Source organism: Protopterus annectens, chromosome 1.part0 (assembly GCF_019279795.1).
Source record: "Protopterus annectens isolate FY-2018-M chromosome 1.part0, PAN1.0, whole genome shotgun sequence".
Taxonomy (NCBI): domain Eukaryota; kingdom Metazoa; phylum Chordata; order Ceratodontiformes; family Protopteridae; genus Protopterus; species Protopterus annectens.
Window position 1 is genome coordinate 1202594470 of NC_056725.1, and position 21603 is coordinate 1202616072.

Here is a 21603-nt window from a genome sequence, read left to right on the forward strand (position 1 = left end):
GATAAGTCAGTGCTGTATTCCACAAAGTCATGGCTTGTCTGCAGAGGGGGTAGGAGTGTGTGCCCCCTTGCTTGTTTATGTACCACATAAGTGTAGTATTGTCCGTTTTTAGTAAAAGTTGTCTTGGATGCAGAAGGTCCTTGAAAGCTGTCAGGGCCTTTTGTACAGCTAGCATCTCTTTTTGATTGATGTGAAGATGCATTTGGTCTGCGGCCCACTTGCCCTGAATACATTTTCCTTCCATATGAGCTCCCCAAGCGTAATCCAATGCATCTGTTGTTAGTGTCTGACTGGCTGTGGGTAAAGTGAAAGGCTGTCCCTTGTCGTGGTGACATGCCTGTGCCCACCATCGAAACTCCTGTTGTAGGCAGGGAATAAGTGGCATTATTCCTTCCAAAGTGTGACAGTGTTGAGTCCAAACACTTTTTAGATACCATTGTAACTTCCTCATATGGAGTCTGGCATATGGTATTAGTAGTATGCAGGATGCCATGAACCCCAAGGCCTGCAGAATTATTCTTGCAGGGAGTTGGGTTTTTGTTGCCATCAACTGAAAGTACTGAGTCAGTTGTCTTTGCTTGTCTGGCGTGAGATAAGCCATCTGGGCAGTTGTATTTAAGCTTGCACCCAGGAATATTATCTCTTGTGAGGACACTAGTTTTGACTTCTTTTCGTTTATAGTGTATCCTAGGCCAATTAGTAATCTTTTTACAAACGCCAGATGAGTTAGTAGAATGTCCTTGCTCTCTGCTTGAATAAGGCAGTCACCCAAGTAGGAATATATTTGAATTCCTTTTTTTCTGCAAAATGCAATTACTGGTGCCAGGCATTTTGTGAAGACCCAGGGCGCAGCAGATAAGCCAAAGGGTAGTGCAGAGAATTGGTAATGCATTGTGCCAGCTATGAATCTGGAGGTATCTTCTGCAATTTTGTCTGATTGGGACATGCAGGTATGCCTCTTTGAGGTCCAAAGTAACAAGTCAAGCCTTCTTGTCTAGCATGAGAAGAAGTTGCTGTAAAGTCAACATTTTGAATTTCGGAACATCCTGGTAAGTATTTAGAATAGACAGGTCCAGTATGGGTCTCCAGGCTTTGTCCTTTTTGGGGACCAAGAAAATTCTTGCGTAAAATCCTTGTCCTTCTTCCTGTTGTGGCCATGTCCATGAGGGCTGTGATTTGTTTTTGTGCTTCTGCCCATTGATTTTGTGGCAGGTCTGGCATTCCTTTTGGCCTTGGTAGAGTGTGAAAGTGGAACCTGTAACCTTGAGACACAATATTCAGTACCCATTTGTCTTGGGTGATATGCCAATTTTGAGAAAAAAGTGCTAGTTTTCCCCCTAAGGGAGCTTCCAAAAGGTAAGTGCTTGGCATTTGGAAAGGGAAGTCATTGGGACTGTTTCCTATAAGGTTGTGACTTGTCTTCTCCTCCTTTTGGGTTGAAGCACCCCACTGTCGTGGTCTGTAAGAGCCTTGTGGCTGAGATCTGCCTCTTGGGAGTCTGTATCTGCCTCTTTGTGGTCTGTCTGACACTGGAAAGGACCAATTTTTTGAAGGCCAATTTCTGCTAAATCTAGGTGGCTGTACCTGTAAGAAATCCTTCACTGTTTGCATAGATTTTGCTTTATCCTCCACTTTCTTTAACACCTCTTCTGCCTTAATACCGAATAAGATGATATGCTGTAAAGGAGCATCCAATAATTTTGCCTTAACATGGTCAGGTAAACTTAGTTCTTTTAACCAAGCATGCCTTCGAATCACAGATCCTGTAACTGCGGCTCTACAAGACGCCTCTAATGAATCAAAACCACATTGCAGAGTATGTTTTCCCACTTGTTCAACTGCATGCAATAAATCCTGCAGTTCCTTAAAATCAGGACCTTCTGAGCTTGTAAGCATTTTCTGTTTTAACAGAGACATTAAATATTGTTGGTATTTAAGCAAGTGGAACTGGCAATTTAAAGCCCTTACTGCTAAAGTTGCAGAAGTGTAAACTTTCTTCCCCCATCTATCCAATGAACTAGAATCCCTGTCAGAGGGGACTGGATTTTTAGCAGTGGAATCCTTTACCTCTTTGGGACCCTGGGAAATAGTTTCTGGGTCAGCAGCAGGGTTTTTATAGAGAAATTTGTGAGAGTCGGGGACTCTGTAATACCTGTCTGGCTTGACTGGAGCTGGGGGCAAAGAATCAGGGGTTAAACTAGATTCGGAGAACACATCATCCACAATATCTAACACAGGCAGAATAGCAAGGGGCCTGTGCTGAGGCAATAAAAGAAAATCTCTGAGCCTTTTCTTGGATTCTGAGTAATCCTGGCTCTCCCAATGGAAATGCTCCCTCATGGCATGTAAAGCTTCCCCAAAAGAGTAATCCTCAGGAGGAGAGGTTGAAGGAATGGATTTTTCAGCATCAGAGTCCTCATAGGGGGGTATAGAGTATCCCTGATCTGAAGAGGAGTCAGAGGAAATGGAAATGGAAACCTGATCAGAAGAGTCATAGTCTGTATCCTGCCTAGGCCTTTTATTAGGAGGGGATGGGAACCCCTGATCATAGTGATTTGGTCTTCGGCCATTTTGAGCATCTGTTTCTTAGGCATGGAGGCCTGTCCAGGAGAATGCTGTACTTGTTTCTTTGTCTTTAATGGTGTTTTAGACTTGGTTGTTGTTTTGAAGGTAAGCTATGAAGGTCTGAAAATACCATCAGACGCAGGTGCCTGCTCAGCGGCTCTGGACCCATCTGAGGGATTAGTTTCCCCTAGGCCCAATACCTTGAGTTTCCAGAGGCCTAGTAGTCTCCACGTGGGAGTCGGAGGCAGCCTGTGGCTCTGAGGTAGCGGGTGTCAGGGGCTGCGAAAGTGCCTCACTGAGAACTAGCGACTGGCCTAGAAGAGGCTTCGTCTGTTTTGGACCTCGGATGCCTGTCCTTATCCTTGTCTTTGCGCTTTTTGTGAATTCCGGTCATCGGTTGTTCTGACGGCATTGTATAACTGAACCTTCGGCCAAAGTAATGCAAAGCAAAATCAAACCGACATTGAATAGTGCATTTGTTAAATCTAGCACAAAACCTACAACTAGTGACGTCGTGGTCAGGGCCTAGGCATGGAATACATTAAGAATGAAAATCCTTATGAGGTATTTGCTTCCCAAAAGAAATACAATTATTAACTTTTATTGACATCGGTCTGAGTCAAGAAAAAGTTTCCCCAATGGGGTACTTAGCTTTATTGAAGACTTCAGTTCTGAAATTCGGATTCGAAAATCTCAGGAGTCGGCCGACCGGCACTTGCAAACTGCTTTTGCTTCGGGCACTGCGCGGCAAGAAAGACTGGAGAAAATGGCATCGGCTGCATCTTATATACCCCTGGCGCACTGAAGGCAGGGAAGAGGCGACAGCAACCGACGCCAGACCAAGACTTTGGAACTCTGGCCAACTGCGGGACCGCCTGACGGCAGGATAACCCAAGTGTAGTGACTGCAGCAGTGAAACACGATGAACATTCACGATTTCCAGGTCCTGGGAATGTTGACACCAGAGACTTCTTAAGTACCACTGAAGTTTCCTCATATGCAGTCTTGCATATGGAATCAGCAGAATACACAAGGCCATGAACCCTAGGGCTTGCAGTATTTTTCTTGCAGATAGCTGGGTTTGGGTGGCCAGTAGTTTGAAATAAGTTGTCAAATAAACCTGTTTTTCTGGAGTGAGAAATTCCATCTGGGAAGTTGTGTTCAAGCTTGCTCCCAGGAATACAATCTTTTGGCTGGGTACCAGATGTGGTTTCTTTTCATTGATGGTATAATACCCCAGAGAAGTTAGGAGTCTCTTTACAAACGTCAGGTGTTGAAGTAGCAATTCCTGACTGTCCGCTTGAAACAGGCAATCATCCAAGTACGGGTACATTTGAATATTTCACTGCCTGCAGTAAGCAATGGCTGCAGCAAGGCACTTTGTGAATACCCTGGGCGCAGTAGATAATCCAAAGGGAAGTGCAGAGAACTGATGGTGCATTGAGCCTGCCCTGAAATGGAGATATTTCCTGCAAGATTCCCTTATGGGGATGTGCAGATAAGCTTCTTTTAAGTTTAGAGTGACTAGCCAGGAGTCCTTGGCTAGCATAGGAAGGAGCTGCTGGAGTGTAAGCATTTTGAATTTTGGTACCACCAAGAAGGCGTTTATGGTTGACAGATCCAGAACAGGGCGCCAAGAGTTCTGTTTCCTGGGCACCAGGAACAGCCTGGAGTAGAAATCCTGTCCTCTTTGCTCTGTTGACACAGGTTGAATAGCCCTGACAATGAGAAGAGAAAGTACTTGCTTTTGGGCCTCTGTCTCACTGGTTTGGAGGAAGGTCTGGCAATCCATTTGGGGTTGTCAGAGAGTCGAAATAGAATCTATATCCCTGGGATACAATGGTTACGACCCATCGGTCCTGGGTAATAGACTCCCAGTTTTTAGCATGCAGGGCGAGTTTTCCTCCTAGGGTTGCAAGTACTTGGGCATGGCTGGGAAGGATTAAAGACAAGTCATTGTGAACTTTTTCCATAGGGGGGTGGCTTACACTCCCAGTTTTTGAGGAGGGAGCACTCCATTGTTTAGATCCGTGCATACTCTGAGACTGTAGTCTTTGTGGTCTGTTGCCCCTGGGTTTGGGCTGAGAAGGTCTGGAGGGGACTGGAAAGGACCAGTTTTTTGAAGGTCAATGCCTACTGAATCTAGGTGGCTGTACCTGTAAAAAATCTTTTAGCAGTTTGCATGGATTTAGCTTTTTCCTCCATCTTTTTAAGTATGACTACTGCTTTAGAGCCAAACAAACATTCTTGGTTTAATGGAGCATTAATTAATTTTGCCTTGACATGGTCTGGCAAGATTTGTTCCTTCAGCCAAGCATGCCTTCTCAGAACAGACCCAATGACAGCAGCCCTGCAAAATGCTTCTAAAGCATCAAAACCAGAAAGCAAAGTATGTTTAGCAACTTGGTTAGCAGACTGCATTGTCTTGTAAGTCCTTATTTTCTGCACAATCAGGAATCAACAATATTTTTTTCTTTAATTAGATTAATAATATGCTGCTGGTACTTCAACATGTGATACTGGCAATTTAAAGCCCTGATGGCAAGAGTTGCAGAGGTATATACCTTCTTACCCCATCTGTCTAGAGACCTAGAATCCCTGTCCGAAGGGGTAGGGTTTTTGGCTGTAGAAGCCTTAATACCTTCAGGTCCCTGGGAAATGGTCTCTGGATCCTCAGTGGGATTTTCAGAGAGAAATTTTTGAGAGTCAGGTACTCTCTAGTATCTGTCAGGCTTTCTAGGAGCAGGTTGTAAAGTATCAAGGGTAAGGCTGGATTCCATGAAGACATCATCTACAATATCCAGGACAGGGGGAACAGCTAGAGGCCTATGCTGAGGCAAGTCTAAAAATTCCCGAGTCTCTTTTTGGACTGTGGGTAGTCCCAGCGGAAATGCTCTATTAGGGTACGCAAGGTTTCACCGAAAGAAAGGTCCCCGGGGGGGGGCCTCATACGTAAAAAAGGATATGTCCTGGTAATCACACGGGTCAGAGTCATAAGACTCAAGGTCTGAAGAATCAGAAGGAAAATCAATTCTTTGTCTTTTAGAAGGGAAAGTCTGGCTTCCCCTAATTAAAGTAATAAGGTCTTGCCATTCTAAGCATTTGTTTCTGTGGCATGAGAGCTTGAGAATGTGCTTTGGAAGTTGGTTTCTTAGGCATAGTGCGAACTCTGGGCCTGAGAAATTTGGTAGATTTAGTCATTAATGAAGTAGATGGTTTAATACGAACATCGGAAGGTCTGGATACACCCTCAGAAGCAGGTGCCTGCACAGTGGCTCCAGACCCAACCAAGGTAGAGTCATCTGCAGGTTCTATAGTCGAAGAAGCATCTTGCGGAATACAGGACTCCAAATGGGTCTCAGTAGAGGCCTGCAAATCTGTAGAAGCGGGTAAAGTACAGCTGTGTACACTTAGCCATAAATGTAGATGTTCGAGTGTATTCACTGTTGCAGTCATTACATTTGGGTTAGCAATCACTTCAGCTAGAAGGGTTAGCAATCACTTTAGCTAAAGGGTATCTGAATTAGAGGCCCTTATGGCAGTGGAGCCTTTCATCATCTTTCATGCGGACAGGGTGTCCCTCAGAACCAATCCATCCTCCATGCCCAAGGTGGTATCCAGTGTGGCTCTTAATCAGTCCATTCATTTGCCAACCTTTTTTCCCATCCCACAGAATAAAGGGGAATGGATATTGCATTCCTTAGATATGCACATACAACTTAGATTCTACTTGGACATGACTAAACCTCAAAGGAAATCTGAACAACTCCTGGTGGCATTTGCTGCAGGGGCAGAGAGGAAGGCTATTTCAAAGCAAATCATTTCTAAATGGATAAGCCATTGCATTCATTTCTGCTATAAGCACCATGGAAAACCCATCTCCCAGGGGATCAGACCTCACTCCACCAGGGCTGCATCTGCCTCTACAGCCTTTCTCAGAGGAACCCATACCAGGGACATCCTATAAGCTGCTACCTGGAGTTCTGTACATACTTACACCAAGCATTACCATTTGCCAATTTTCTCTAAATCCAGAGCTGGCTTTGCCACTGCAGTCTTGCATGGCTTTATAGCTGGCCCTAATGCTATCTAAATTTCTCCTCCCAACCACAGCTTTAGGAATCTACCCAAATGTGATGAATGCAACAGTGAAACACGAAGAACACAGTACAGCTGTGTACACTTACCATAAATGTAGATGTTTGAGTGTATTCACTGTTGCAGTCCTGGTTACCCTTCCTCCTGCCCCCTAACTTCTTTTGGCTATACCTCTACTTTCCTTTACTTTGCTTAAAAGCCATTTTGGTGTATTTGCTTTTTTGTTGGAGGTATATCTTTGTACTTTTATATTTAATTGCTTCCCATTAGGGGGGCACCTGACATCTGGGGCAAGAAAAACTGATGTAATGGCGTCGGCTGCATGTTTTATACCCCTGACAACCTGACGTCATGAAAGAAGGGACAGCAACCGACGCAGGACCCAAGACTTTGTTAATCAGGCCGAATGAGGGTTACCTGCAAGCAGATAACCGAAATGTAATGCCTGCAACAGTGAAACACGAAGAACATCGGGGGCTGTGAAAGCGCCTCACTGAGTACCGGCAGACTGGCGACTAGCTTAATGATAGCTTCGTCTGCAGTTTTGGACCTATGCAGTCTGTCTTTGTCTTTATCTTTGCGTTTTTCTTTGGAAGATTGGTAGTCGGATGGCTTACTGAAGCCATTTTGGAATAAGGAGAATGACAGCGAAAGAATTTAGAGACAAAAATAGGCTGACGACGAATAGTTCGGGCATTGAACAAGGCACAAAACTGACAGCGAGGGATGTCGTGGTCTGGGCCTAAACAGGTGACGCAGTAAGAATGAAAATGTCTGAGGTATTTGCTTTCCACAGGCAAGACAATTGTTAACTTTTTCTGACATTGGTTAGAGCAAGAAAAAAGGATGCCCAACAGGGTACTTAGCTTTAGAAGACTTCAGGTTTGAAACTCGAAGAATGAAAATTTCAGGTAGCTGCTGACCAGCACTTGCAATTTGCTTCTGCTTTGGGCTCCCGCACGGCAAGAAAAGCTGATGTAATGGCATCACAGCTGCATGTTTTATACCCCTGACGACCTGCCGTCATGGACGAGACGACAGCATCTGACAAAGAAATCCCAAGACTCTGGTATTCGGGCCGACTGAGGGCTACCTGCAGGCAGACAACCCAAGTGTGATGACTGCAACAGTGAAACACGAAGAACATCATTAATTATGTAATTGACATAAATGTTCCAAATGGCTGGTGCAAAAGATCATCCTACCAATCCTCAGTACTGACAATGCAAAGAAAGTCTGCAAGGTGATGTCTGGAACAAGACAGCACAACATGTAATTTCTGCTGAAATATTTGCAAAGAAAGATAACTTCAAAACGCAAATGTTTCACATGGAGATACTACCCTACGTTATTCAAAATTACAGCTCCAGTCCTAAGAGATGTGCAATGCTATTCGCACCCCCATCCTCCCTCTAAGCAGCTGCAGTCTATAATTCTCTTGTTCAACTTTCCAAGGCTGACAGTCTTTGGGTGCTTCCTCTCATCTCAGCACAGGCAAACAGTGTCACTTTTCCAAATTAGCTAGAAATGAGGAAAAGCAGTGACTGACTAAATATACTGCTGACATATATCTGACATTATGGATTAATACCTTTCAGCAGCAGCACAACTTTTAACTTAAAAAAGCTTTCATTAAACACAATGTTCACAAAAAGTATGGAAACTACACAAAATGTAAACAAAATGGCTTCCAAAAAAGTGTGGGACTCTGTGAAACCCACCTTAAAAAAATAGAAATATGCTACTTTTCATAGACATTGCTGAAATATTCTATTCCACACCCTGTCTGCTTAAGAAACAGAAGAAATTTACAACATGAACGATTCAAGAAACACATACCGTCCTTGGCCAATTCAGCCAGTTCCATTTCAATGTCTGTAGACTTTTCAAGATCTTCTTGTTCTTCAATGGTTTCCTCCTCATCTTCAACTAAACAGAAGTCAGCAGTTAGTGCAGAAAAAACCTATGTGAAAGCAATGTACAGAACAAACAAAAGGGCAACTAGCGAATGGGAACCAGAAATACAGGTTATGTAATATTATATTAACACAGATCTAGTGACACTGAAGGTGGCAAAATGGCACTCATGAGTAGTAAGGACAAAGGTTACATTCATACCAGTCAATGATGTACAACTGGAACTAAAACGGGGAGTAAGGCAATGAGAAAAATAGGGAAGTTTAAACTTTCTTACAGTCTACTCAGAGCCATAACTAAGTTATGAAGGCTGCCAGGGTAACAACCTGAAAGGAGCAGACAGTGCAGGTGTGCAGTACCAGCACTGACGAATTCATGAACACATCACAGCTTCATAAATGATTACTCATACCACATTTACAGTCAACGCTGAAGTGCTCAGTGTGTGGTCAAGCTGCTTCTACCTTTTATAGCAAGTAGCTTGCAAAAAAAAAAGAAAGTAAGTCTTTTTTTTGGTCCTCAACTCTGAATTGAGGGGGCACCAGTTTAGGTAAAGTACAGTTTTGTACCTACCATAAATGTAGATGTCCGAATAGGAATGCATCTGCAGTCCTTACAAATGGGTTGTCCTGTCGTCAGGCAGCCCTTCGATCGGCCGGATTCCAAAGTCTGGGTCTGGCCTCGGCTGGTGTCGCACTTCACCCGACGTCATAGCTGCAGCTTTTCGGGTATAAAGGCATCAGCCGACTCCATTTTCCTCAGTGTTTCTTGCCCCAGATGCCAGTTGCCCTCTTGGATAGCTAAATTTTGGATAAATGCCAATGTTTCCAAATAATAGAGAGCAAACACAAAAAATAAGCATGTATGTACATATATACAAACAAATACACCATAATAGATCCCCCCCAGCTAGCTATTAGATGGGCAAATACCCTAGGAATACCTCAGAGGGGAAGGAGGGTGGGTAATCCTGACTGCAGATGCATTCCTATTCGGACATCTACATTTATGGTAGGTACAAAACTGTACTATGTCCTTCAAGGATGCATCTGCAGTCCTTACAAATGGGTAGAATATCATAGCCAAACTAGGGGAGGAGGAAGAATAAATTATGGTGTTGTTAGGATCCCTTGCAAAACAGCAGTGGCAAATCCTGCTCGGGATCTAGAGTATAAGGGTAAGTTATAATGCTTGGCAAATGTATGCACGGAGGTCCAAGTAGCAGCCTCTATAATGTCCTTGGTAGCCACTCCTCGTAAGAAAGCTGTGGTAGTGGCTGTAGCCCTTGTAAAATGAGGCCTTATGTTCTCTGGAGTTTGCTTTCCATGGTAGGAGTAACAAAATCTGATGCAATTTCCTATCTACTTGGAGATTGTCTGTTTTGAAATTGCTTTTCCTTCCCTTCCTGTTGCATATGCTACCAGAAGCTGATCAGTTTTTCTATTGACCTTGGTTCTGTCCAGGTAGTAGCGTAACTGTCTATGTACATCCAGAGTATGCAACAGTCTTTCCCCCCTGTTCTGTGGGTTGGGGAAGAATGTAGGTAGGTGGATGGCCTGGTTTAAAGACACTCTGGATACCACCTTAGGCATAAATGTAGGATTTGTTCTCATGGACACTCTGTCTTGATGGAAGATCAGGAAGGGTTGTACTGCCATTAAAGCTTGTAGTTCAGAAACCCTTCTTGCTGAGGTGATTGCCAGCAGGAAAGCAGTCTTCCAGGATAGGTATTGTAGTTCTGCTGTTGCTGCTGGTTCGAAAGGAGGAAGTGTCAATTTTTCTAGCACAAAGTTCAAGTCCCATGCTGGCAATGGTGGTTTCCTAGGAGGTTTTACATTTTTAATTCCTCTCAGAAACTGTCTGAGCAGAGGATGCGAGAAGACAGGGGGATCGAAGCTGTATTCTGCCGAAATAGCTGATGCATGTATCTTGATGGAGGAATAGGACAGGCCTGTATGGAAGAGCTCTGCCAAGTATTCCAGGATGTTGGCTATGTTTACCATTGACACATCTTTTCCCTTTTCAGTACTCCAAATGAGAAATCTTTTCCATTTTCCTGCATAATTTCTTCTTGTTGAAGGTCTGCGGGCCTCAAGGATAATGTCTTTAACCCTTTGTGATAAATTTGGGTTAGTTGCTCTTATGTAATGTTCCAGGCAGTCAGCTGCAGAGTTTTCAGGTTTGGATGCAGGGTGTTGCAGCCGTTCTGTGTTAACAGCAATGGGTTCAGGGGTAGTGTCCACATTTGTCCCCGAGACATGCTCCTCAGTAATGGATACCAATGTTGTCTTGGCCAGTCTGGAGCTATCAGAATGATCCTTGGACGTTCCTCTTTGATTTTTAATAGCACCTTGTGCATCAAAGGAAGGGGTGGGAATGCATATGCTGTCAGGCTTTTCCAACTGAAGGATAGAGAGTCCACCTTCCAAGCAAGTGGGTGGTACGCCCTTGTGCAGAATTTCTTGAGCTGGTGATTGAGTGGGGATGCAAATAAGTCTATTTGTGGTAGTCCCCATTTCCTTGTGATGGCCTTGAAGATGTCCGGGTGTAGCATCCATTCGTGGGCATCCATGGTAGTTCTGCTTAATATGTCTGCTAGGATGTTTTCTTTTCCCAGTACAAAAATTGCTTGCAACTGAATGTTGTAGCTCAGAGCCATATTCCATAGGTCCAGTGCCATCCAGCATAGAGGATATGAATGAGTGCCTCCCTGTTTGTTGATGTACCACATGACTGTGGTGTTGTCTGTCCTTATCATCAACTGCCCTTCTTGGAGGAATGGTCTGAAATTCTGGATTGACAGTTTTACTGCCAGCATTTCCTTTAGATTTATGTGCAGGTGCAGCTGATCTTGAGTCCATAGGCCTTGTATGCACTAGTCCAGCATGTGGGCCCCCCAACCGAGGTCTGAGGCGTCCGTTGTGATGGTTTGGCTTGGTAGAATGCTGTAAAAGGGCAAACCTGTGTTTGACTGACATGCCTGAGCCCACCATAGGAACTCTTGTTTCAGGCATGGGATTAGTGGTATTTTGGTTTCTAGGCTGTGCCTGTGTTGAGACCATAAATTCTTCAGGTACCACTGTAGCTTTCTCATATGCAGTCTGGCATGAGGGACCAGAATTATGCAGGATGCCATGAAGCCCAGGGCTTGTAGTACCTTTCTTGCTGTTAGTTGGTTCTGCTTTGTTAATGCCAAGAAGTAGAGAGGAAGTTGTTCTTGTTTTTCTGCAGTTAGGAATGCCATCTGCTTTGTTGTGTCCAATTCTGCACCTAAGAAGGTTATTCTTTGGGATGGTGTCAGCCTTGACTTTTTTATATTGACTGTATATCCCAGGGCTTGCAGCAAGTAAATGACTCTTTGTAAGTCTTCTGCTAGTTTGTTTTTGTTGTCCGCTTGTATCAGGCAGTCGTCCAGGTATGGATAAATTTGGATTCCCTGAAGCCTGCAATGAGCGATTACTGATGCCAGGCATTTCGTGAACACTCTGGGCGCAGTAGATAAGCCAAAGGGCAATGCTGAGAATTGATAATGCTCTGATCCTGCAAGAAATCTGAGGTATCTTCTGCAATTTGGTCGTATGGGGACGTGCAGGTATGCCTCCTTGAGATCTAGAGTCACCAGCCAAGACTCCTTGCCCAGCATGGGAAGAAGTGGCTGTAGGGTCAGCATTTTGAATTTTGGAACAATGATGTATGTGTTTAAAGCGGACAGGTCAAGAATAGGCCTCCAATTTTTCTCTTTTCTTGGTACCAGGAAGAGTCTGGAGTAAAATCCCTTTCCTTGTTCCATAGATGGTACCTTTTCCACAGCTCTCATTCTTGTTAATTGAGCTATTTGTTTTAGAGCTTCTGTCTTTTGGTTTGGTGGTAGGTTTGGCATTCCTCTTTTTCCTGGTAAAGTATGGAAATGAAACCTGTAACCTTGGTCTATAGTTTGCAAAATCCATTTGTCCCTTGTGCTGCAGTGCCAGTTTTTTGAAAATAAGGCTAGCTTTCCGCCTAAGGGTGCTGCTATCTGTTCCCTGGTAGGCAGTGCCACAGCCAAGTCACTGTGATTGTCCTGTTGCAGTAGTAGTAGTTGCGTCTGTGCCTCGCTGGTTGTTACCCTGCCACTGGCGTCTCCTGTAGGCACCACCTCTGGATTGATTTCTGCCTCTTGAACGCCTATTCCTGCCTCTCTGTGCTTTAGAGGAGTCTGGAAAGGACCAATTTTTGGAAGGCCAGTTCCTGCTAAACCTTGGAGGCTGAACCTGTAAGAAATCTTTCACTGTTTGTACTGATTTTGCCTTCTCTTCCATTTTCTTCAGTACCTGCTGAGCAGGAGAACCAAATAAATTGACCTTATCCATAGGAGCATCTAATAGTTTTGCTTTAACATGATCCGGCAAGGCCTGTTCTTTCAACCATGCATGCCTTCTGATAACTGTGCCAGTCATGGCTGATCTAAAGGAGGCCTCCAGTACATCATAGCCGCATTTTAAAGAATGGTTACTAACCTGTTGAATGTTATGCACCATTTGTAGAACATATTTATTATCTAAAGATTCATCAGAGGACAGTTTCTTATTTAACTGATCAAGCATAAACTCCTGATATTGGATCATATGAAACTGACAGTTTAATGCCCTAGCTGACAGAGTAGCAGAGGTGTATACTTTTTTACCCCATCTCTCTAAGGACCTGGACTCCCTTTCAGAGGGGAGGGGATTTTTAACAGAGGTAGATGCTACTGCTTTAGGCCCCTGGGAGATAGTCTCGGGATCTGCAAAAGGAGCCTTGTATAAATGGTGATGTGTGTCCGGGACCCTGTAGAACCTATCGGGCTTAGCAGGGGCTGGAGGTAAAGTATCAGGAGCAGTACAAGCATCATTAAATGCATCATCTACAACAGAAAGAACTGGAGGTATAGCTAAAGGCCTATGTTGTGGTAAATGCAAAAAAGTCCTAAGCCTTTTCTTGGAGTCTGAGAAATCTTGTCCCTGCCACTGAAATTGCTCCCTCATGGCATGTAAAGTTTCCCCAAAGGAGAATTCCTCAGGTGGGGAGGCAGAAGGAATCGACTCCTCAGCATCAGAGTCTTCACATGGAGAAAAAGGAGCCTCTGGATGGTCTGTATTGTCTGAATCATCAGAGGAATCATCAGAGGACACTGGTTCAGGGGGCTCTGCTCTAGGTCTCTTTTCTGGAGGTGGTTGAGAGGCCCTGTCTGGATGAGGTTGGGATCCCCTTATTAAAGAGATGAGATCCTCTGCCAGAGAAAACATTTGGGAACTGGAACTGGGCCTGTGAAAGGGGGGCTTAACAGGCACAGACTTAGAAGTTTTGGCTGCTTTAGCCCTAGCAAAGGCCTTTATGGACATGGCTGCAGGAGGCCTAGCAGCACCACGTGCAGGGGTTGAAACATCCAGGGGAATGGTGTCCGATAATTCCTGTGAAACCACAGCAGCAGGTAGGATTTCAGAGGCCGATTCTACCAGGTTAGAAGAGGCCTCGGTAGAAGGCATGGATTCGGCTGAAGTTAGAACCGCTTGCTCGGTTTCGGCTGAAACCGAGACACTCGCGGTTTGCTTAACCGCGGTTTCGGCCGAAACCGCGGACCACGAGTGTCGGTCCTTTTCTTTGCGTTTTTTTAGCAACTTGTGAAGTCGGAGGATCCGACGGCATAATGTACGCGAAATCAGAGCCGAAAAACTGTTCAGCAAACTCCGACCGATGTCTAAGCGTCCGTCGGTTAAAAGAAGCACAGGCTAAACAAGCTGCTACGTCGTGGTCTGGGCCTAAACAAGGTAAGCAGTAAGAGTGGAAATCTTTATGAGGTATTTGTTTCCCACAAGTTAAACAGTTATTCACTTTTTCTGACATCGGCTGAGGCAAGAAAGAGTCCCCAACGGGGTACTTAGCTTTTTAGAAGTCTTGTATTCGGTAGTAGTAATCTCTGGATCTGACCGACCGGCACTTGCGAACAGCTTCTGCTTCGGGCGCCACGCGGCAAGAAAGACTGAGGAAAATGGCGTCGGCTGATGCCTTTATACCCGAAAAGCTGCAGCTATGACGTCGGGTGAAGTGCGACACCAGCCGAGGCCAGACCCAGACTTTGGAATCCGGCCGACCGAAGGGCTGCCTGACGACAGGACAACCCATTTGTAAGGACTGCAGATGCATCCTTGAAGGACATCTGCATCAGTTCATAGCCTAACAGAGGTTACAAAAACACTTGGTACAAGCAAATATGGATATAGTTTGTGGGAACACTGGGACAATGTTACCTTCCTCCAAAAGTCACTTAAACAAAAACACACACACACAAATACATTAACTTGGTACTTCTGCACAAAGCCTTTAGATGTGAGAAGACTGCAATGCTCGCAATTCTATAGCCAGCCAGAATTGCCACAGTATTCAGCAGAGGGAGATTGTTGTTACTCTGGCTCAATGCATTGCTGATCCAGCTCCAGGTTAACTCATATGGAATCAAATTGAATAATGAACACTGCAAAATTCAACACTTAAGGAAACTGTGTTGTGTACTCAAGCACAAAGTCGTCCCAAAATCACAGAAGTTGAGTCTTGCAAATTAATAAACAGAGTCTCAACTCATGAGAACGTAAAAATATGTTTTAACATATGCTCATCATGAAGGCATTTAATGCATGGCAGAGTCCCCTCAAGTAAAACTATAGTGCTTTTATTACATTTACTTCCCCTTGAATCAAGGGGCACATCCTTCTAAATGAGAAGGCTGGAAGCATATGTAGCTGTTTGTATGCCCAAGTGGTTCTGTGATGAGTTAAACATGGGTCTACCTAACAGTATTTTTGATAAACTGCATCTGCACTGTTACAATGTTAAACTGAAATGCATGTCAGTTATGTTATTTAGTTTCAGTTACAGATTGCAGACTATAAACACAAATGCCCTGTCCCTTTCCACTGTCAATCTTTTTCAGAATTTTGCATCAAGGAACACAGCTACTTAGATTTACTAAAATGTACTGCAAAAAGCAGGTATATACTAAAACTTAATTGGAAAAAATTCAAGTGAAAACCCAACTAAAAACACAACTTTCCTCTTGCTACAACAAAATTGCAAAGTTTGCCACCAACCTCAGGTCCTCCACCCACCACTGTTCCTCTCTGCAAAAACTAAATTGGCTAGAGCTACCCAGTCATCTCACATACACTCAACTAAATCTCACGCATAAGCTCATTTTCAATCCCTCCCTCTGTCCCTCCCTTTCAACAACCTTCAAGATACACACTCCTGCTAGAGTTTTAAGGTCCAACAATCAAAATCTACTAGAGGTATATAAACCAAATTGTCCCCCAGGCAAAAATCTTCTTTCTTATGGCCTTGCACGTCTTTGGAACTCCTTGCCTCCTTCCATTCGCACCACCCCCAACCATTTCATATTTAAAAGATCTCTTCACTCATATCTAATATCCCAATGGGAATGCTCTTGCTCCCACCCCACATAACTAACACTTGCAAAGTCATCTTCCTTCTTCCTTTGTTTCCTCCTGCAAATTTCCTTACTTTCCTTATACTAGGCCACACTTCCTTCTATTGTGTCCCTAATACATTACTACTCCTCAATTCTTTGTGCATTCTTCCTAATATGTTATTATTCCTCAGTATTATCACAAATTGCTTCCAGATATGTTGTTACTTCTCAGTACTTTAGTACTACTTTTCCCTATAGTTTGTATTACCCATTAATCTCATCACCATACTGTATTCAGTCTAGTTCTTTCTGTAGTATTATTAGCAAAATTGTTTTTCTTGTATCTGTATAATTGTACAATTTGTGCATATATTAAGAATTATCTACTGTAACCTATGTACTGGAGCTTTTCCCCCCAGGACTCCATTGAAAACGGGTTATTTTGGCCCAATCCTGGCTAACCAACTGCAAATAAATAAAATAAATAAACTAGTCTTTTTATCGCTAAGGAAATCTTAGCAATATTACTCAACAACATTACTTTAAAAAAGCTTCAATGACTAGTGGCTAGTACACATCAAATGTGCAAAGACCAATACTATGCATTCATAAAGAATAGTTGTGTAAAATCTTACCATAACCATAGATGTCCCTCTCTTCCATGTTGCAGTATTCTTTCTGTGGGATCCCCCCACCTTAGGCGACCCGAACTTCAGCTCCTAAGCAAAATCTCAAGCTTGGTTATTGCCAGTGCACGGGGACATCACACGCAGGGCCTTAAATGTGACATCTGCAAGCACAGACCTCAGAACGGACTGCCAGTCAGACAATAGTCCAGGTAGTGCCATATGATGTCCTTTAGACAAGTGAAATGTAACTGACTGCCCAGTGTTGCCATACAGTAGGTAGTGTCAAATGATGCCCTATGGACAGGTGCAACATACTGAAGGGGACAGATGGAAGGGATGGAATACTGCAACATGGAAGAGAAGGACATCTATGGTTAAGGTAAGATTTTACACAACTACTCTATGTCCTTTTCTTCCATGTTGCAGTATTCTTACTGTGGGAGAGTACCATAGCTTAAGAAAGAGGAAGGTTGGAGGAAGAAGTAACAGACTCCAGAAATCCCAGCAGGACTGCCCTTGCAAATCCTGCTCTGGAGATATTGCCCAGTTTGTAATGTTTGGTAAAAGGTATGTACTGAGGACCAGGTGGCTGTCTCAATGATGGCAGTTGTGTCCAGGCCTTTGAAAAAGGCCCAGAGGGAGCTACCTCTCCTGTAGAGTGTACCCTGAACCCATGAGGCATGTTTCTCCCATGGTAGGAATAGCAGAGGCAGAGGGTTTTCCTTATCCAGCATGAGACAGATTGTTTGGATATTGCCTTGCCCAGGGCCCTGGGATGGTAGGACACAAATAGCTGATTAGACTTTCTAATGCTCTTAGTTTTGTCCAAACAGAACCTTAGCTCCCTGTGGACATCAAGGGAGTGTAGTATTCTCTGACTGTCATTTTTTGGGGAGGGAAAGAAGGTGGTAAGTAAATAGACGGACTTAGTGACAGTTCATTGACCACTTTGGGCCTGAAGGTGGGGTTGGTGCAAAGGGTCAGCCTATCTTTGTGGAAGATAGTGTAGGGTGGGGATGCTATAAGCGCCTGTAATTCTGTGACCCTTCTGGCTGAGGTAAGGGCTACTAGCAGTAGAACTGTTTTCCATGTGTACATCTGCAAGGAGGTAGAGCTGTCCGGCTAGAAAGGAGCAAGTGTAAGTTTTTCCTGGACATAATTTAAGTCCCAAGGGGGTGGGATAGGCTTCCTTGGTGGCCTAATGTGCAGGACCCCTTTTAAGAATAGTTTTACATCCAATCTGGAGAGTAGAGGAGGGTCCAAAGGTAAGAAGGCTGACAGCAGATAAGTGAACCTTCACTGAAGAATATGATCAACTAATACATTGTCCTGGATCAACTAATCCATTGTCCCACCAGGGGCTCCAATATCCTAGACCTGGTCATTACCAACATGGGAGATAGATGCTCCATACCAGTGGTCACCCCCTCATTGGTTAGGTCTGACCATAAGCAAATCACCCTTGACATCCACATCCCACCCCCACCCCCATCCCCAGTAAGGAAACCTCCTTAAAAAACTTCTCCAAAGCCAACCTCAAGCTACTGAAGTCAGAAGTGACAAACTTCACAACACCCATGCAGATGGGATCTGGAAGTTCGACTGCAGAATCCTACACTAAGGCACTCTACGAGCACATCCACTCATGCATGAATCGTGCCATCCTAAACAGAACCAAGATGCTCTTCTCCAAAAAAAGGAAGCCAATCTGGTGGTCCGCTGCTATAAACAAACTATACAACAGAAAGAAGAAACTGCTGGAAAAAAGAGGAAACTCCCAGGATGCAAAAAACTCCCTCACCAGCCTCAGTAAGAAGCTGAGATCCCTCATAAAATCCTCAAAAGCTAGTTACGAAAATAAAATTGCCAGATTCCAAAGACAACCACAAGGCATTCTATAGTTATGTCAAGAATCTAAATAGCAATGCTCACATCTGCTCTGAGTTACAACAGAATGGCATTAAATATACTGATCCCAATGATATTGCCAATATCCTGGCAGATCGAGTTAGTGCCAACTTCACCCCCCTCTCACCCCCTAAAGGGCCCATCTCAGTACCAAAAGATTGCCAAATTCCGATAATCACGGCCACACAGGTAGAAACCGCACTCTCCAAAGCTAAGAATACAGCATCCATGGGACCAGATGACATCCCAGGCTGTGTACTACATGAACTACAAAATGAACTGGCACCTCACTGTCATGTTTAATCATAGCCTCTCCTCAAGTTTCGTGCCCACTGAGTGACGCACAGCTACAGTTATCCCGCTCCACAAGGGAGGATCCACCTTGGATCCCGGGAACTACCGTCCCATCAGTCTGACAAGCCTGATTTGCAAGGGCATGGAACGCATTACCATGGAACTTATAAACAAAGACATTGGCAACCTTCAAACACCGGACCCCACCCAGTTTGGGTTTGTGAAGGGCCGATCTTGTCTTCTGAATCTGACTGACTTCTTCGAATCAGTCTCCAGAGCTGTGGACGAGGGTAAGGCAGTCCACACAGCCTATCTGGACCTCGCCAAGGCCAATGACACCATCCCCCACTCTGGAATCATAGATAAACTTACTAAGTTGGGCATAAATCCCTACGTCACTCGATGGATTGCTAATTGGCTTACTGACAGAACCCAGACTGTAAAAGTTGCAGACTCTACATCCAGCTCCAGACAAGTGACAAGTGGAGTACCTCAGGGTTCAGTCCTGGGACCACTCTTGCTTGGCATCTACTTCTCTGAAGTACAGGCCAACACTAAGGGACTTTGGCTAACAAGGTTTGCAGATGACTGCAAACTAGGAGCCATTATTGAATCCCCAAATGATGTGGATATTCTACAAAAGGGCCTTACAGAAACAGATGCCTGGTGCCAGAGCCATGGGCTCAAGCTTAATGCCAAGAAATGTATAGTTATCCCCTAACACTAACATCAAAAGTGTGATGAGAGACTTAGGGACACAGGTGGACAGTGGTCTCACTTTCGATAACCACATTGCAACAACAATCAGGAAATCCTTCTATGTGGCACACCTCATCACTAAGGGCTTTTCATCCAGAAAAAAGGAGGTCATTGTCCCACTGTACTCATCCCTCATTAGACCCATTATAGAGTATAATGCCCCATTTGGTATGTACCTCACAAATACATCTGCAACAGCTGGAAAGGCCACAGAAATACCTCACTAAAAGAATCACAGGCCTAAAGCAGATGCCATATACTGACCGTCTAAAAAAACCTCCAGCTATACTCTGTGGCATATCGTCTACTTAGAGGAGATCTCTGCTTAACATACAAGGCCATGTCAAACCCTGAGCTGTTGGACATGCTCCACTTAAAGAAATTCCAATCCCTCAGAGCCACACGCTCCAGGGATCTAAACCTTGTCATCACAATGAACAAAACATGCTGGAGGGATAGGTTCCTGACCCAGAGACTCCCCATATTCTGGAACAGACTGCCAATACATATCAAGCAGAGCGCCTCATTGGCCCTCTTCAAAAGGAACCTTGATGATTGGATGGGAGATAGGAAATTCACCCCAGGGATCATGTCAGTCGCCCTGCTAGACAGGGGCCCGGAGAAGTAAATATTGTGGGAAGAAATATCCAGGGAATTGTTATGGCTAGGCTTGCATAGGCCCTAGGGCCGATAGCCTAGTACCAACCTATGAACCTTTGAAAGGTCGGATTCTATAAGCTCACACACAGGTTAAGACTAGAGGAACACCCGCTTGAAGGGGTCCCTATGTCTTTGGAGACACCATTTGGAGAACCTTTCCCACTTGAAAACGTAGGCTCTCCGTGTGTTGGGTTTCCTGGTCTCCTGCAGGCTAGATAGCACGTCTTCAGTGTAGCAGTGTCTGAAGGGAACTAAAGGTTTATCACCCACAGGGTTACACAGTGCATCTCCAAGTGTGGATGAATGAGAGATCCCTTCTGATGTGTGAGGGGATCCACCTTATGAAACAACTTGTGGTGATTGCCCTTGACGAGAAACTGAAGGGGGAACCAATGCTGCCTTGGCCAAAAGGGAATCACCAGCAAGATTTTTGGCATATTCCTCTTGATTTTTAGGTGGACTTTCTGAATGAGAGTAAAGGGAGGGAAGGCATACAGAAACAGTCCCTTCCACGAGATGGTGAACTGGCGAACGCGTCCACTCTCCAAGCTAGTGGGGAGGGATCCTTGGCACAAAAGGTTTTCAATTGTTTGTTCTGCGGGGAGGCAAATAAGTCAATTTGGGGTGTGCCCCACTCGTGGACAATGTCTAGGAATAGATCTCTGTTCAACATCCACTTATGATGCAGAGAGAATGACCTGCTCAGAGCATCCGCCTGGTGGTTGCCCTAGGATGGAATGCAGACTGCATGCAGTGATATGATGTTCCGTGAGGCTAATACCCAAACTTGCACTGCTAACCTGCCCCCCCCCCCCCCCGTATGTTGATGTACCACATTACAGTGGTGTTGTCCGTGAAGATTTGTAGGAGACTTGGTTGCATGACGGGGAGAAAAGTCTGCAGGGCTAGGTGGACTGCAGTCATTCCCCTTACGTTGATGTGTTTTCTCAGGAGGGATGTCTGCCATAGGGTTTGCACCTTGAAGCCATTCATGGTTACTCACCAGCCCAGATCTTAGGCATCTGTGTGCATAAATTGTGTTGGCATGCTGGGTTGGAGGAGTAGGACTGGGTTTAGTTCTACCTGTTGGATCTACCACTTCAATTCTGTTTTTAAGCATGTAAGGAAGGGTATCTGGTAGTCCAGTGGGTGGCTGTGTTGTGACCATACATTCTTTAGGTACTACCACAATTTCCTCATGTGCATCCTGGCTAGTGGCAGCATAGGTACGGTGGCTGCCATAAGGCCTAGTAGGCACATAAATTGTCTGGCTGACAAGTGGTCGACCTGGAGAAGATCCTGGAAGTGGCTGATCAGGGAGGTTACTTTGCC

At 44.6% G+C, this 21603-nt stretch overlaps 1 protein-coding gene across 3 annotated transcripts in view; it reads right to left on the bottom strand.

The window, feature by feature from the left end:
• Window positions 1–21603, bottom strand: part of EP400 (E1A binding protein p400) — a 3509270-nt gene that overhangs the window by 2582852 nt on the left and 904815 nt on the right. For all 3 annotated transcript variants that reach the window (XM_044065578.1, XM_044065569.1, XM_044065563.1), the window contains one exon: window positions 8503–8592. In XM_044065578.1, the coding sequence (XP_043921513.1) occupies window positions 8503–8592 (90 nt within the window). The remainder of the gene's footprint in view (window positions 1–8502; window positions 8593–21603) is intronic.